This window comes from Leuresthes tenuis, unplaced genomic scaffold (assembly GCF_036924035.1).
Source record: "Leuresthes tenuis unplaced genomic scaffold, fLeuTen1.0.hap1 SCAF_13, whole genome shotgun sequence".
Taxonomy (NCBI): domain Eukaryota; kingdom Metazoa; phylum Chordata; class Actinopteri; order Atheriniformes; family Atherinopsidae; genus Leuresthes; species Leuresthes tenuis.
The window spans coordinates 9485689-9501463 of NW_027325367.1; the positions used below are offsets into that span (position 1 = coordinate 9485689).

A 15775-nucleotide genomic window follows, 5' to 3' on the forward strand; every position below is an offset into this window, starting at 1 on the left:
AAAACGGAGTCAGGGCAACACACAGCAGGGAGTCGTGTCTTTCTTAATCAGAAGCAGAGGTACATGCAGCTCTGTAGGATGCCAGAATGGAAGCAGGGTCATGTCTGGAGTGCATGCTCAAGTGTGTGTGTGTGTGTGTGTGTGTGTGTGTGTGTGTGTGTGTGTGTGCGTGCGTGACAGGACATGCATGTGCAAACATCAAGAGAGCTGAGCAGCACAGCAGTGGCACAGCAGTGGTTTTGTGTTCCAGACTGCCAGGCTGTGATCAGAAGTTCTGTCTGTCGTCGTAATCAGAGCCAGGTGAAGCAGAGAGGAAGAGGCAAAGAGGGAGAGTCTGAATGTATTCCTATGCAGACACAAAGGTCCTGTTCATACTCCTAATATATCCGCTTTTCTTACTTTCCTCCCTCTTGCTTCAGCTTTCCATCCTATGTAAATTTCTGATTATGCAGTAACTGATACAGGTCGACACAACTTTGGCATTGAGCACCAAGTTTGCATTAAATGGTCAAATTTACCTAATAGACTTAAAGAGGTCGGACAAATATATTAATCCAATCATGTGAAGACCAACAGTTATTACACCAGAAACTCGTTTAAACAGATGTTTTATATTATTACACAGTTTCCAAAAAAAAAACAATTTGATGATAATCTAAAGCCTTTTTGAACTTAAAATTCTACAAAAGCAACATATCAGATGTTGTAGCTTTTCTGTTGGGCCATTTAGAAATACATGCCCATTTTCCAACAGAGCGCACTGCACTGAATTTGTTGTTTTTGTAATTTACCAGCTAAAAATCATGTTTGAATGTTTTCAATACATTTTGTCGTTGTTTAAAATGCTTTATAATCACAGCTTGTTTGGGAACATGTTAGGATTTTGGAAAATATCACAGTGTATTCCTCTTTTCTGCGTTAGCTGCAGAACTTCTGATAAACTCTATGCTTTACTCGCTCGGGTAAGAGATATTTAAACCAAACGTCACAGCGAGCTTTGTCACACACAACACTTTATTGTTCCACGGTGTGTGCAATCAAGAGTGAAAATGACAATCTTTCAAGAGCGTCTCAATTCTCTCTAACGCAGGCTGGTCCTCCAGATGGAGTTGTGTGTAATGTCATCTGCTCTGCACCGCATTCCATCATATAATGTCAGATATGAGTGAGCAGCATATGGCGAGCGTGTGCACCATATATGAAAGCTTACTGGCTCAAGAGCAGGAAAACAACTTCAATCTCAGGCTAAAGCAAAACAGATCTGCAGAGGAATGGGCTGGAGGTGATAAGACGGATGTGGCAACAAGAACAAATTGCATTACTGGGGTTGGAAAAGAGGAAATCTGCACCTGCATTTGTGGGGAACTTAATAAGAAAACATGCATGTGGGCACACTTACTTTCACGGATGTTGTCAAAGGTCCACTGGTTGTTCTTGAAGAAGGGATGACACTTAATTTCATCAATTCCAGTGCGGCCCAGACGAACCTTCCTGCACACAGCGACAAGAGAGAGAGAGCAGCCCGACTGAGAGCAGAGTCGCCTCGGTGTGAATGCAAAACACACCCCACTCCTCCCCTCCACCCACCATCACTAACATGTCATCCCAAACACACAGCCCAGTGGAATGACTGCTCTGCACTGACCATACTGACCAGCATGGAGAGCCGCATGACCACGGGCTTAGAGAACCTCCTTTGTTCAGTCAGGCCAGAGATAATATAATTCTAGAGCAGGATCAGAGCGCACAAGGAAACAACCCTGACTCAAACCAACTACTAGATCTTCCCTCCTTCTCCTCCCATACTCTTTGCTCCCTTGCCTTGTTCCCCTTTTCTCCCTCCTCCACCTCCGGTACAGGACTGGAGAGGGGTGCGGCAGTTTGGGCTTGCCACGTGTGGGACATTCCAGATGCAGCCAAGAGGAACAGAGGGCAAGGGCGGGGAGGAAGAAAGAGAAAAAGGCGAGTTTTTAAACCCCTTCATGAAGAAAAAAAAATGTAAAAAAGAAAGAGTCAGTGCCCAGAAAGAATGAAAGAGCGCAGAGGAGAAAGTTAAAGATGAAGAGGAAGAGTGTTGAAATGGAAATTCACAGAAAGGTAGAAGAGGAAATTTGAAAATGTAGAAACAAAAAACATGGGAAGGAGAAAATAGAAATGGAGAGGGTGGTTAAGCTTACAGAAGTGATTCAGCAAGATGGGAAGACAGTGACAGAGCATGCGGGTTAAGTGAATGCAGTCATAGGTCAGTGTGTGTAAGGCTGGGCAGCCATATACACATGTGAGATTCTGTCTGTGGTGAGAGAATAGTGAGTGAGAAGGTAAATAAACTGAGTGAGGGGAAAATGAAAGGCTGCTCTGTACAGAAGCAGAAAGGGCCTGTGTTTGGGCCCTCTCTGGGGGCGGGCTCACTAATGTAAACAGGAAGTGGTATTTTCCAGAGGAGTGGGCCACAAACCGTGACCCATAAGCCCATTCGTGCCACACCTACCTTTAACACTGAAGTTACTAAAAATATACAATTGGAAACGCATGTACTTTACACTTTAGGTTTATAACAAAAAGGTTTAATAAGAAAACTGCATTACTCAAGATTGTTTTTCATGTTAAAATAATACATCTAATTCAATCCAGAATTTGAATGAGCTTCACATCTGAATGTTTAACTAAGATGTGGGTGTTGTTCTTCTATGATTCAAAGTAGGTCAGATCACCAGCACACAGTGATATGAAGAAAACAGGTAGATCCTGTATCTAACTGCCATGCATAAATCATCCACTTAACTCAAATACACAGAAATGTATGTAGATCTTTGTAAAATCGATGTTCAAACCTGTCAGTAAAAAAGGCACAGATGAGATCTTTGGCGTTTTGCGACATCTCTACATCATCTGGGAAGACGAGTGAGTTCTGGTAGTTCATAATCTTCCCATATGTTCCAATGAGGGACTCGGCATAGAAAGGAGTTTCACCTATGAGAGAGGGGAGACGTTGAAACTCACAAACACTGACCCAAGAACAGACAAAAACCTGTTTTTTTTTCTTATAATGCTTATTCTAAGAGGACATGTACTGAATTTCAACTGCTATAAAACAAGAAGATGATGATTAGATTACTGATTAAGTGACTGCAGATCGACTCCAACATTCTGGACTGTGTTCGATATACAATGTGGGCAAAATAAATAAATAAATCCATCCATGCTTTGCTAAATCATATAATACTGATGAATAGAATTAGGACCGTCGAGACAAAACAAAAGCAGGTAACTTACCAACTAGCATCTCATAGATAAAAACTCCAACAGACCACCAGTCACACTCTCGACCGTAGTAGCCGTCACCACCCTGAGATTGGAGCACCTCAGGGGAGATGTAGTCTGGTGTGCCTACAGCCGTGTCACAGTGCACCATACCAGTCTTCTGAAAGACGAACATAAAACATACAGTTCACTATGGAAGTCTTTAGTCACCCCTCAATTGTTTTATATTGCCAGGAAAATGGGAAATAGGTGTAGTAATTTAGTGTAACATGGTCAAACATAAATGGAAATACAATAAATAAGTCAGTTTCTACCATTCTGCCGAGCTTTAAAGTCAATATTTGGTATGATAACCTTTATTCTTCAATGCAGCCTGAACCTGACATAATTGTCATTTTTTTAAGTAGTCTTTAGAAATTGTTGTGGGCTTCTTGAATGACATTCCAAAGTTCTTCTTTGGATCGTTGGCTGCCCTTTGCTCCGTTCTCTTGTCAAAATGATCTTACACTGCTTCAATAATGTTGAGGTCTTTGCTCTTCTCCTTTCTGACATCACTTTCAGACAGTAGGTGGGGCGGCTGTAGCTCAGAAGTGGTCATCTGTCAGTTTTGATCCTTGGATTTCACAGACCACATGTCAAAGTGTTCTTCGGCAAGACCACATTTCCTCCGATGTGCCCATCATGGGTTGATGTGGCTTGTAGTGTAAAAGCACTTTGAATGGTCAACTAGGCTAGAAAAGCTCCATATAAATACAGTCCATTTACAGCACTTTAAGAAGTGCTCTTTAAAGTGCAAAAGTGCTTTGAGTGGAAAAAGCTATATAATTGCAGTCCATTTAGATACAGTTAGTCTGCTCTGGAGATGCTTGACACTTCTTCTATTGTTCTCCACTTGTCATGTTTCTTTAAGGACACATAGCACACATGCTGAGATGTGCCAAGTTTTCAGCTAATATCTCTATGGAAATACCCCTGCTGGTGCAAAAATACCATTTGATGTCCGTCAAACTGTGTATTTTGTAGATTCAACTAAAGACGTGAACAAATAGGCTGCTATTAACAACTCTGATTAATAAAAATCCATTAAAATTGGTTCTTTGCAAAGTAGACCGTCATGTAGATGCAACACTGGTTCAGAAGTTAGAAGCCTTTCTTTAATGCTTGGATGATTCATAGGTTAGTGTTTAGAGGCTAGACAAACAAAAACACACACCTCTGAAAATGGTAAGTGCTAGAACGGGAGTGAAAATGAGTGAAAAGCAGCAAATTGCTAGAGAAAAACTATCGCTCAAGTCCACTTTAAGAGAGTACAAGAAAGTCTGACTCTTTAGAAGCAAAAAATAAAGAAATGAGGGGTGGCTAAAAACACAGGGACAACTGTGTAGACGTTAGGAAGGAGTTTGGGCCTAAAGGGTTTTAAAACAAGCCTAAAAATACCTTTTATATGCAGTATCACCTACTTATAAACCTCACGGAACTTGTTTAACACTGTAACAAAAACAAATGACTTTACTTTTAAGATAACAGGAAGGAACGCTTGTCACATTTAGATATTTTGAAGCTCTGTGTTCTTTTCTTCCACAGTTTGACTATGTATTTACACAAGTGAAAAAATGTATGACACCATCTGTCTAACAGCATATTTCCAGAAAGCTTGAAAGTGTGGAACCAGCTATTCTGAAATTGCTGTGGTGAAAACAAAAGGCTGAAAAACACTTCCTGGACCACAGCAGAGGCGGATCCGCTGCTGCACTCGAGATTGGTTGTTTGGCTTCTAAAACTATTCAAAACAGCCTGGTGTAAGAGTTTAGCACTGAGCTTCTATCTCTCTAAACACCTGGTGGCAAACTAGAGTCTTTCCCTGAGATAGCAATGGAAATCCATTGTTATTGCAGCTGATTCAGTCAGAGTATTTTCCTCAGATTAAAGCATGAAACTGCTTTTGACAGATTTGAAAACAACAATGACACAGCTGTTAACTTAACCTACCGAGTCCATCCTCATGCATGTGCCGAAGTCGGCCAGTTTCAGGTGTCCGTGTTGGTCCAGCAGCATGTTGTCAGGTTTCACGTCGCGGTGGATGAAGCCCATGGAGTGGATGGCGTCCAGCGCCAGCACGACCTCGGCCGTGTAGAAGCGAGCCCACTTCTCAGGGATGTCGTAGTTCATGGTGAGCGTGACCAGGTCTCCTCCCGGCATGAATTCCATCACCATATAGAGGTGGCGATCGTCTTGGAAAGCACAGCAAAGCTGGAAAAGGGTAATCTGAGTCACTTAATATCATTCCAGGCCTTACTCACGAGTGTAAAGATACTAGGCTGATAAAGATTTGAGAACACAATGCCTGTGCGTTATTTCTAAAAGGATCAGTGATTATCATTTTATATCAGGAAGCAAAAGTCAGCCATAAATCATTATTGCAAACTTGATGCAATTATTGAACACACATTAAGAAGAACTCGTGGGTGGGGGTTAATGTAGGCTAATGTATGTTAAATGTTGATTTTGTGTGTGCTTTGGCATATATATGTTACTCACTATGACTTAATCTTATTTAAAATCATACACACTTTTTCTGTTTAAACCCGCTCGTGCAGCATGATCATTGCATTTTATGGTGTGCGGCTAATTCAAATAACATATATATATATCTGTATGCAGTTTCCGCATGTTTGGAATTAAAAGCATTAAAGCATTGATAAGAAAAATAGTTTTTCAACTCTGTTCCATACTGAGTGATAACGCTGGAACTTCAAAAGTTATCTAAATTGGCAAATGTCTGTGCCAAAGTGAGAGCAGTGATTATTTTCTCAAATGTCTGACTACATTACAGATGGGATTCCAATAGAGATAGATGTGTGCCTGACAAATAGAAGAGAAAAAGAAGAGAGTATCTTTTGGAGAAGAATGCAGTGACGTTAAAGAAATAGAGCACAGAAAGCTAATTTCACTGTTATCTGATTAAAAAAAACCTTTTGTTTTTGTACATTTTTGTATGACAAACCTAATGACACCGAGAGCAATTTCACTTGTTAAAGTTACCTTGCTGACCCAAAAAGTGATCAATTTTACTTTGACGTGAACAAAAGCCCCCTTAGATTATGTCGCAGCAGTTTTGTGGTTTCTGGTTGTGGCATTTTGGGACCAGCTCTATTTTTGTACCCTTTAAGACCCTTTTAAAATGTGAAAACAGAGCCATTGATTTAGAAGTACTGTAATTTTCATTCAGCAGTTATCTTTAATTGAAATGACTTGTTCACATAGAAGATCTAACTAAACTCTGCCTACGTTCCCGTGCTCCCTACACTGAGGTATAACTCGTTTTTTGGTCAATTTTTGAACTCGTCCTATTCTTGTGCTCGTTATAGACTAAGAAGGAAATTAAATATAGAGGATTCTTTTTATATAATAATGGTCAGAAATGTATAAATACTTGACTCAAATCATAAAAGTATTTGAGGGATATTACAGGGAATAAAACAGTTTGCGTAAGCCATCACTTTGGTCAACGAGAATGGACATGTGACCACGTGGGTGATAATACTTATGTTTGCAGTGAGACGTCTCTATGCCAGGACAGGGGCAAGGAAATACTACAATGTATCTGTGTTTATTTTATTCTATCCCCCCTTTCTTAATTTCAGTAAATGGTAAAAGTGTCAACAAACAAAATAGTCTAATGGAGGGACGATTCCACTACAGTTTATATCTTGTGACAGCTCTGAAGAGAAAACAAATCTCCAAGCACACCTGGACGATCCAGGGGCTGTTGGAAAAGGCCATGATGTGCCTTTCCTCCCAGAAGAAGGCCGAGTCGGACCGCTTGATCATCTCAAACTTGCTGAGCTGCTTCATGGCGTAAACCTTCTGAGAGGCCTTGTGACGGACCTGCATCAGTGGGGGGAGGGCCAAAGCAAAAAAAAAAAGGACATTTGAGAATGTAAACAGTGATAACTCCACAAGGACAACAAGAAGAAGAGTGTAAGAATGTCACGATGACCAAAACAACACCAGAGACACATCCCGAAATGGGAAGCTGTAATTGTAGCACACACCCAAAAAAAACAGACATGCTTACACAAGATTTGGAGCACAAACACACTCAAGTCCCCCTCCACACCCCCACATTAGAATTCATGCTTATCCCCCCACACACTGAGCCTGTCCAGACTTGTTTCTACCACTAGACGCTCAGCAGACACCAGATTTTACCAGCACAATAGGCTCACATTTAAAAAACTGGGACTCAGGGAGAGAAACATTACTATAAACTTCAAACTTAGAATCAGCTAAATTGGTAACAATTCAACTGTATCTGAAACACAAGGTGGGAAAGTTACACATTTCTGTAGATGGCTACTCCCTCTAGTGGTTTAAAAACGCCTGTTTTTGGTGAAAACTGTTAAATCTAAGAACAGCTGGAGAAACTCGGCTGTATTCCATTGCTACACACAGGATGTTTAGAATGAAAAATCACAGACTTGTTTTTTTCCCCCAAAACAAAGAGAAACAAATCACCAGTTTCACTTCTCCATAGGCTCCTCTCCCAATCAGCTTCACTTTTTCAAAGTCTTCAAGCTTCACCTGCAGGTCTCGCAGCTGAGTCACCAGCTTCTCATCTGCAGGACAGACACGCACATTACCATAGCGACACCAAAGGTCAAGCTGCTACCAGTTGGGTTCAAATACTTCACGGGTAGGTCTAAGTTGAGTCGAGAAACTCAATAATATAGGATCACAGTGGCAATTAAAGTTCCCCAAGGTTTACAAATTTTACTTTTTTTTTTTAAGTAGTTGAGTAGTAAAAGGCTAAAGATGTAAACTTCACTGCCACATTTTGGCCAATTATGTATATATGTTTATGCAGCTTTATTATCTAAAACAGTACTAAGCAGTGGTTAGAAAATATAGCAAAAAGCGACTATTGGCACCTTTTAATGATTTTTTTGGCTAAAAAAAAAAAATAATAATAATTTGCCTGGGATGTGATGCTTTTCCTTACCGTGACATAAAAAAAAACACAACACAGTATGTGCTCAGACACCGGTGTTCAAAGAGATTACGTCATCCAGCAATTTCAAATTTCTATGGCTTGCTTTCATGTGAAAACTTACTATTCATGAGACCCTGGAAAATCCCAACGTTGTACTTTAGTGTAGAATGCTGAATATCAGAAATTATTTGGCATCGAGATTTAGGACATTGCATGGTAACACACATTCCAGGGTCAGTATTTCCCAGAAAATCTATAACATTAATGCGAGTTAGATGATTTGATAGGGAATGAATAAAAAAATTAAATATAATTAAAGCAAAAATAACTAATACTGGGAAGGTTCTCTTAAAAGATTCCAAACTGAGTAAATGCAACCTCTAAACAACAGTTTTGACAGTTTAAATTCATCATCTTAAAATGAAGAAAATATTAAAGGTTCAGAGAAGCTGACTGAAGCAAATAAAATCATGACTCTCTCATTTCTACTCTTGTAACATCGGCTGTCGCTGTTAGAAACTGACATCATCACCAAACATGAGTCAATCTTATGTAATACAATCTGTAAGGAACACTGCCGTGTGATCTTTACAGTTTTCAGGGGGGTGATGACACACGATGCATGATCATTTTGATCTGATACACACATACACAAGCATAACTAAGTTTAATGATTTTAATCTAACACTTAATCAAAAGAGACAAAATATTGAATGTTTAAAATGAGAAGTTGCATTGTTTGTTTTTTTTTTTAGATAAAATATAATTTTCAATTTGATGCTAGTAAAAGGTTCCAAAAACTGTTTGGACAGGATCAGCAAAAAGTTGGAAATGTACTAATGCTGACTGAGGTCATGAACATCATGTCCTACAGGACAAAAAACCTAATAATAACCTAATAATAAATAACCGCACATGGAATGGATAACTTGTGAAGGCACCATTAGAGCTAAATGATATATAGGCTACTTGTTTAGGCTTGACAAATGCTACCAAACATATGACATAGTTTTTCTGGGACATTTAACTTATTTCAGCATGAAAATGACACAGCATAGTCATTTTACAGCTGCATTGCGAAGCAGAAAAAGAATCTGGTTGTTAAACTTACCCAACTGCATTGCAGACCTGTTACTCACTCAAAATATTTGAACCTCCATAAACTAAATGACAATTAAAGGGGCCAGGTACGGCTGTGCAGTTCCAATCCTTACATCAAGCAAGAGTAGGAAAACATTTTAGTTTCTATAACTTTAAACATTTGTGGCAAACACACTGGAGCTCTTACATCTGCTCAGAAACGCCTCTATGTTTTTGTTTTTCCGCAGGGCAGGATAGTTCAAATCATGAGCCAACGCATTCATGGAGTCCTGAAAGACAGAAAAACAAACAGAAATCAGTTTGTGTTCTTTTTAAAAAAAAAGAGAGAAAACAAAGAAAATACTGATATTCATTCAAAAGTAAAGTGATTTCCAGGTTGACCTTTCACAGCAAAACACACCACAAAAAAAAAAAAACATCCAATGGGTTTGCCTGGAACTTTTATTAAAAAGTCATGTTTCAAAGCTGAAATACTGTCCTTTTATTTTTTACAATCATTACTTCGTCGAGCCAAATCTTGCAAACATGGCAACCTTGACCACTACTGGCTGATACATGCTAGCAAAAGTAAATGAATGAAGGATGCAGTGGAAGGTGAAAGGAACGATTACAAGGTGAAATTTATACACAGAGTTCTCTAATTTGCAACATAAGTGGGAGAAGTGAACTGCTGATGTGCAGCAAGTCGAAGCGAATACAGGACAGTGAAGGCTGGACATACAGACATAACAAGTCATGCAACTACAAAAGCAAGGGAAGTGATGTTGTTACAGCCGCCTGACCAAATACACCGACCATCCATCAGGCCCACCAGCACCCAGGCAAGCCAAACACACACTCGCCCCTCCCTATGGCTCAACACAGCGGGGCAGGGGCAGCATCTGACTGAAACCGGGGCCCAAGAAGTGTCATCAGCGCTTAAATCAGCAGTGCTGGGTTTCATGTAGATCCAAAATGTCTGTGTGATCCAAATGCTAAAGGATGTCAGGGCACTCGGGCAGGTAGGTGGGGTGGGGTGGGGGGGGGGGGGGTGTAGAGTGACCCTCTGTTCCCCAAAACAAGGGGTCAAGTGGAGTCATCTCACATAAATGTGAGTAGGAAAGTTGAGTAATAGCAGTTATCTACTGGTCTGTTTGTTCGGGGACATGTGTGTGGGTGAACAGGGGCATGTGGAACAATTTTGTAACTTTAAATAGCAGCGGTGAGAAGAGATCTCCCCCACTGCAGATGGGTGGAAATAGACCTAAAGGCTCAGAAGCTATTGTGGGACAAATAGCTTATGGGTCTGGATTCAGGCTGAGCGCCTGAGGATCTGTGATCATTTTACACAGCCTATGTGAGAGCGCGTCTCTAATATCAGCCATGGTTACCGCAGTAAAGAGTGAACTCTGCTTTCAAGAGTCTCAGAGATTAAGTAATATTTAAATATAATCTAATCTGAACAGACATCTGACGCATCTGCCGTTCGTTGTCTGTGGGAACGTGTGACTAAATCTTAAATTTGCTCTGGCTGGAGCAGCCCTTCAGTCTTCTGTGGTTAAAAAAGTCCCAAAAAAACAATAAAAGCACCAAAGAAACAGTCAGCAACAGAGGTGATCCATTTTGAGCTCAAGAAGAGGCAGTGGAGATGCATAAGGATGAGAAATCTGGTACAGGCAACTGTGCCATGCTTGACATTATAATTGTGTTGTTATAAAGGACAGATGGCCAAGAAAGTGCCAGCAGGTCCCTCACAAAGCCTGAAGAGGGGGGGGGGCTATAATCACACAAGTGCGAATCACAATAACATCTTTTTACATACTGTCCCTCTGACACACGTTTGTGGTTATGATTAATTTGATTATTCCACAGACTGCATATGAATGGACAAAGCTATCGTGACCCACTGGTTTATCAACTCATGTTTTCAAGTCTGGCTAAAGTTTTGGCTGTGGCTATTTTACTTCTTTAACACATCTGAATTTATGACCTTATACTGGTGAGAACCGGGTGCACACCCACTGAACAGCAGCTTCTCAATCCCAACAATAGCATACCCTGTTTTATCATCTTGTTTTTTTACTTGTTTTTGTGGCCACAGAAGCTGCCAAATGCCGGCCATTAGATTAAACTGTACAACCTCTTTCACACTCGTCAAAAACCCCCTAACATCTGGCTTTTGAGTGCAACGGGAAAGTTTCCACTCGACTTTTATGATTCTGTTGTAGTTGTGGGTGTTGACTGGCTCTGGCTACAATTGGCATTGAAGGGAACACAATTTTCACAAAGGATGCTCCACTCTGGGCTACAAGAGTCACAGCAGCTGACTTTTTCTTTACAGATACACACATTTACTGACCATATCATCTCAAATACAGGCTCCGAAACTGACAGTTGCAACTAATGGCAAAAAACAAAAAAGACTGAACAATTATACCAGACAGCATGACAGCACATTCGCCATCAAGCGGTCAAAAACTGTAAACTAGCGGAAGTATCTAAGAGGGTGATGATTTGCAGAAACTCTGGTCCAACACGGTCTGAAGGACAGTGTAATGCCATCCTTTCACAATGAGATGGTTACAGACTCGTCCCACGGGTGACTTATTCTGAATATGTTGCAGCTGTCACAGCACTGCTTTGCACACTGGCTTCACCAACTTCTATCAAGTTGTCATTTCAAGATTGCAGGAAATCTTCACAATATCCAAAGTCAATGCACCCCAAAAACTTCACAATCAGTTGTGAGTGAATAGGAGGTGGAGGATGGCCTTTTATTTGATCTTTTTTCTCAAAGCACAATTGTATCACTACTTTGGGTATGATGAATATCCCATGAAGGAATGCTGCGTGTGTCAACAGGAAGCGGAGGCTTCGCTGCTGGTTGTGACAGAGAAGACAAAGTCAAAGCCGAACATATCCAGAAAGGCAAGGTTTGTTTTCAAAGGTCTTAGAATAACATGAAAACAGAGTTTTGAAAAATCTCCACCAAGAAGAAGGTTGTTTGTCAAAATTATTTTCCTAATTATGATGATTAAAAAAAGAGACAATGAAAGTTTCTTGAAGTGATTCTAAACCAGTGAAACTAAATCCAGGCATCATTCGTCCTCTTTTTTTCACAGGTTCATTAAGTCATGGCTGTATCGTGAAAGTTTGTCAGCACTAATTAGTAATCTTGTGGTGAGAGGGGTTTAAGGTTCAAATCTCTTGCCACCCAGAGCTGAAGACTATTAGATCCAACCTGCTTAACTTTCATAGGAATCTGGACAAATCTGAACACGATCCAGTATTTAAGCAGGTTTGCATTTCCACCAAGTTGAGTTGATATCATCAAGGAGCACATTCAAAAGGTTACTCCATGCTCAGGTAATTCAGCATAATGTAATGCATTGTTCCTCAGCTATTAATCTCCTTATAGAGGGTATGATCCACAGTAACACACCTTTGATCACTGCTAACTATCAATCACTGGAAAGGAATGAAAAAAATACAAGATGACTTGTCAGAGCCAGTGAAGGACTGAAAAAAACAATTACTACAAACTATGTAGGTTCTCTCATTGTAGTCTACCACGTTGCTGCCTCACATTTCGTACAGAACACACCACTCAAACAGTGGTCGTTGAGCTGGCCCTCACCAGTTTTTCCCACATGCTTGGAAGGACAGGATGGGACAAGGGGTATTTAATTGATGGCAATCGGCATTTTTGCCACTAGAGATCATTTGATCCTACACACTTGACCTATAAAAGAACCCAATTTATTCAACCAGCAATTCTGTACATTTGAGGAGTCTGACTGAGAAAATCAGAAAAGCTCAATTGGTTATATTACTTATTAATTGCCAACTAGTGACTGTCGCCCTAACGACAGCAACAACTAACAGTAAAATAACACATTGATTGATTTTGATTTTCAACAACAAAAAGCAATAACAATTTCCAGCTTAAATGCACGTCACATTAATCATTTGTTCCTGTTGTTACAATCATTGACCCACAAAACCACCATTCCAGAACTGAAATAATGGATTACTTAGAACCAATTTCTTCAACCCAATAAGAACAAAACACTTCAAAATGTACCATTTGTACCTACATAATAAAAACAATTGTGGACAAACAGGAAATGGAGACATGATGTCATGGCAGGTTATCTCCATCTCAATTCCAGGAAGTTCCCTCAGCTTCCTGTGTGGTGGCTCACAGTTAGGAAGCATGGTAGCCATTGTTGTGCCTAAAACAGAGCTACTTACAAAGCCAGCCAAAGCTGACTGCAAGGATAAAAAAAAGAATCAAAGAATGATGACTGCTGAGATTTGGAAGGATGCTCAAAGTTGACATAAATACGTTGCTATTCCTTTGTTGTCTGCTTATGTCACTGTGTGGGTTAAGTTGGACTTGATCTAATGGTAATGGCTTTACACTGGACTTTGCATGTGACTCATCAACTGAGAATAGACTCGGCTCTCTCATGAGGATGACCATAAACCTTTATCTGTCTCATGTATGCATCAGGTTATCATATCTATGCTTCATGGACATCATTCTGTGGATCTGACTTTGCTAAAAAAAAATGAGCAAAAAGGGCCAACTAAGAAACAAAGTCAGAGAACTTGTATGAAGCAAGTGGATAACTTAATGGACTGCTCCTGTACTACTTCCCCTCCTAAGCAAAACCACGACTGTAGACAGTTCCTGTAATGCATTTATAAAATATGTTAATCCAGTTTAAAGATTCCTTCAGAGCCAGACATTTTGATGGAGCCAAGAAATCCATCAAATGTAAGCACAGCGGTGCAAACACAAATCAATCAGATAGAGCTGAGAGTTAGGCTTTGGCCTTGTGCTAGATCCTCACAAGACAGAGGCGCAGTTACAAAAGCTAATCTATATTCTAGCTGAGTGCATTCTTAGTTCAGGTCAGGGGGAGGCCATGTCATTTAGAGACTACAGCAAGATATTTAACAGGTAATCACAAGCAGACACTGATGAAGTGGAAAACAGGGACTGTTGTTGCCTACGGGCTAATTTTATGGATTGGCTCAATTAAAACACTTTCGGTTTCGGTGAGTCTATCAGCCCCTATTAAAAAATATATTTTTTTTATCACCATAAAGACTTTATTTCCCTTTATATAATCCCATTATTGGTGTCAGTATGGGAATATTGCATTCCAAACAGGAAAGGTGGCTGAACATTGAGTTTAGGTGGGGCTTTCCGCTGCTACACCTCTGATTAACATCCAAAGTAATGATAAGCGTTGGTGGACACATGCATTAACCAACCACCCACTTATTCTTCGTTATTATAGAATAAAATACTTTCTCCCCCCTTTGGATTGTACTTTTACACAATTGTTTACCTCAGCTGTGTTTTTTCAGATGATCGTGACAGCATAACTACTCACAAATATGCGTGTAACTCAGTCTGAAGCGCGTACCCGTGCCAGACCCCCGAGGTAAATGCAAACTCACCAGAAGGGTTTCAAAGTTGAGCGCCGACTGTGGATTCCTCATCAGGGTCTCGAGCTTCTCCAGCCGGCTTTCCACTCTGCTCTCCGCTCCCAGCATGATTACAGCACAGCGTATCCAGTTCAAATGACTTGAAAATGTAAAAGAACAAAAAAACAAACACCTGTGGGCCTGTTTTCTGTCTCGGACTGGGGGTGGAGGCGCACTCCTCTCGCTCGGATCAGCTTCTCATGGCTGCTCCTCGGTAAACTGCAGCTTGAGTTATCAAGTTAATTTTTTCATCCAACCCCAAATATCTCACTATCTCATTAATAAGTCACAGGAAAGTAAAAGCCGAGCAGGCGTTTGAGGTTCGACCGAAGCGCACTTTGCTCTCTAAGGTGCGTTCAGTCGCTGCTTCCAGTCAGGTGGGCTCAACAAAATCCTATCAGACCACAGCGTGTTCAACCTGTATGACACGAAATTGTTAAGTCAGAACAAACACACTAGTATTGCTTCCGGTCATATCTATGAAACTAAAAGTCTGTCTTATAGTCTCTTCAGTCCCAGGCAGTTTACATAAAGGAAATAACTTTACTTTACTTTATTATTTTTCTAAAACTCAAATAAATCAATGATTTTCTAATTGCCTTCGTCAGACCTGCATCTGATATCTATTCATAAATTATATAAAAGTCGTAGTCTACAGATACTTAAAAAACAAGATTATTAATAATTAATCATTTACAACTGCCTAGGAATATTGAGAAGTTAAGTTTGCTTTCAGTTTTTCTAATTCAAAACCCAACTAAATCCTACAAAAATAAACAAATATTTCAGTATTTTGAAGTTACTTTCCAGGTGTTCATTATGTGTCTCTTTTGTACATTTTGCACTTTTAGTAAAAAACATTTCATGTTGGGTCTTTAGAATAAACTTGCAAAAGTTTTTTTGGTGCAACTGCAATTGACGACATAAATAAATTCTTAT

The 15775-nt window shown here is 40.1% G+C and overlaps 1 protein-coding gene across 5 annotated transcripts in view; it reads right to left on the minus strand.

The window, feature by feature from the left end:
* LOC140266622 (rho-associated protein kinase 2-like) overlaps positions 1–15172 on the minus strand; it is a 30908-nt gene extending 15736 nt beyond the window's left edge. For 3 of the 5 annotated variants that reach the window (XR_011907159.1, XR_011907160.1, XM_072361652.1), the window contains exons 1-8: positions 14810–15170; positions 9543–9624; positions 7780–7880; positions 7012–7149; positions 5251–5511; positions 3274–3421; positions 2832–2970; positions 1400–1491 (exon numbers count right to left, since the gene is read on the minus strand). Coding sequence is in view for 3 of the 5 variants with exons in the window: in XM_072361652.1 (XP_072217753.1) it covers positions 1400–1491; positions 2832–2970; positions 3274–3421; positions 5251–5511; positions 7012–7149; positions 7780–7880; positions 9543–9624; positions 14810–14905 (1057 nt within the window). In the remaining 2 variants the exon portion in view is untranslated. Of the gene's footprint in view, positions 1–1399; positions 1492–2831; positions 2971–3273; positions 3422–5250; positions 5512–7011; positions 7150–7779; positions 7881–9542; positions 9625–14809 lie in introns of all 5 variants that reach the window. The other 2 variants (XM_072361651.1, XM_072361653.1) reach the window with 2 other exon arrangements.
* Positions 15173–15775: the final 603 nt, after the last annotated feature.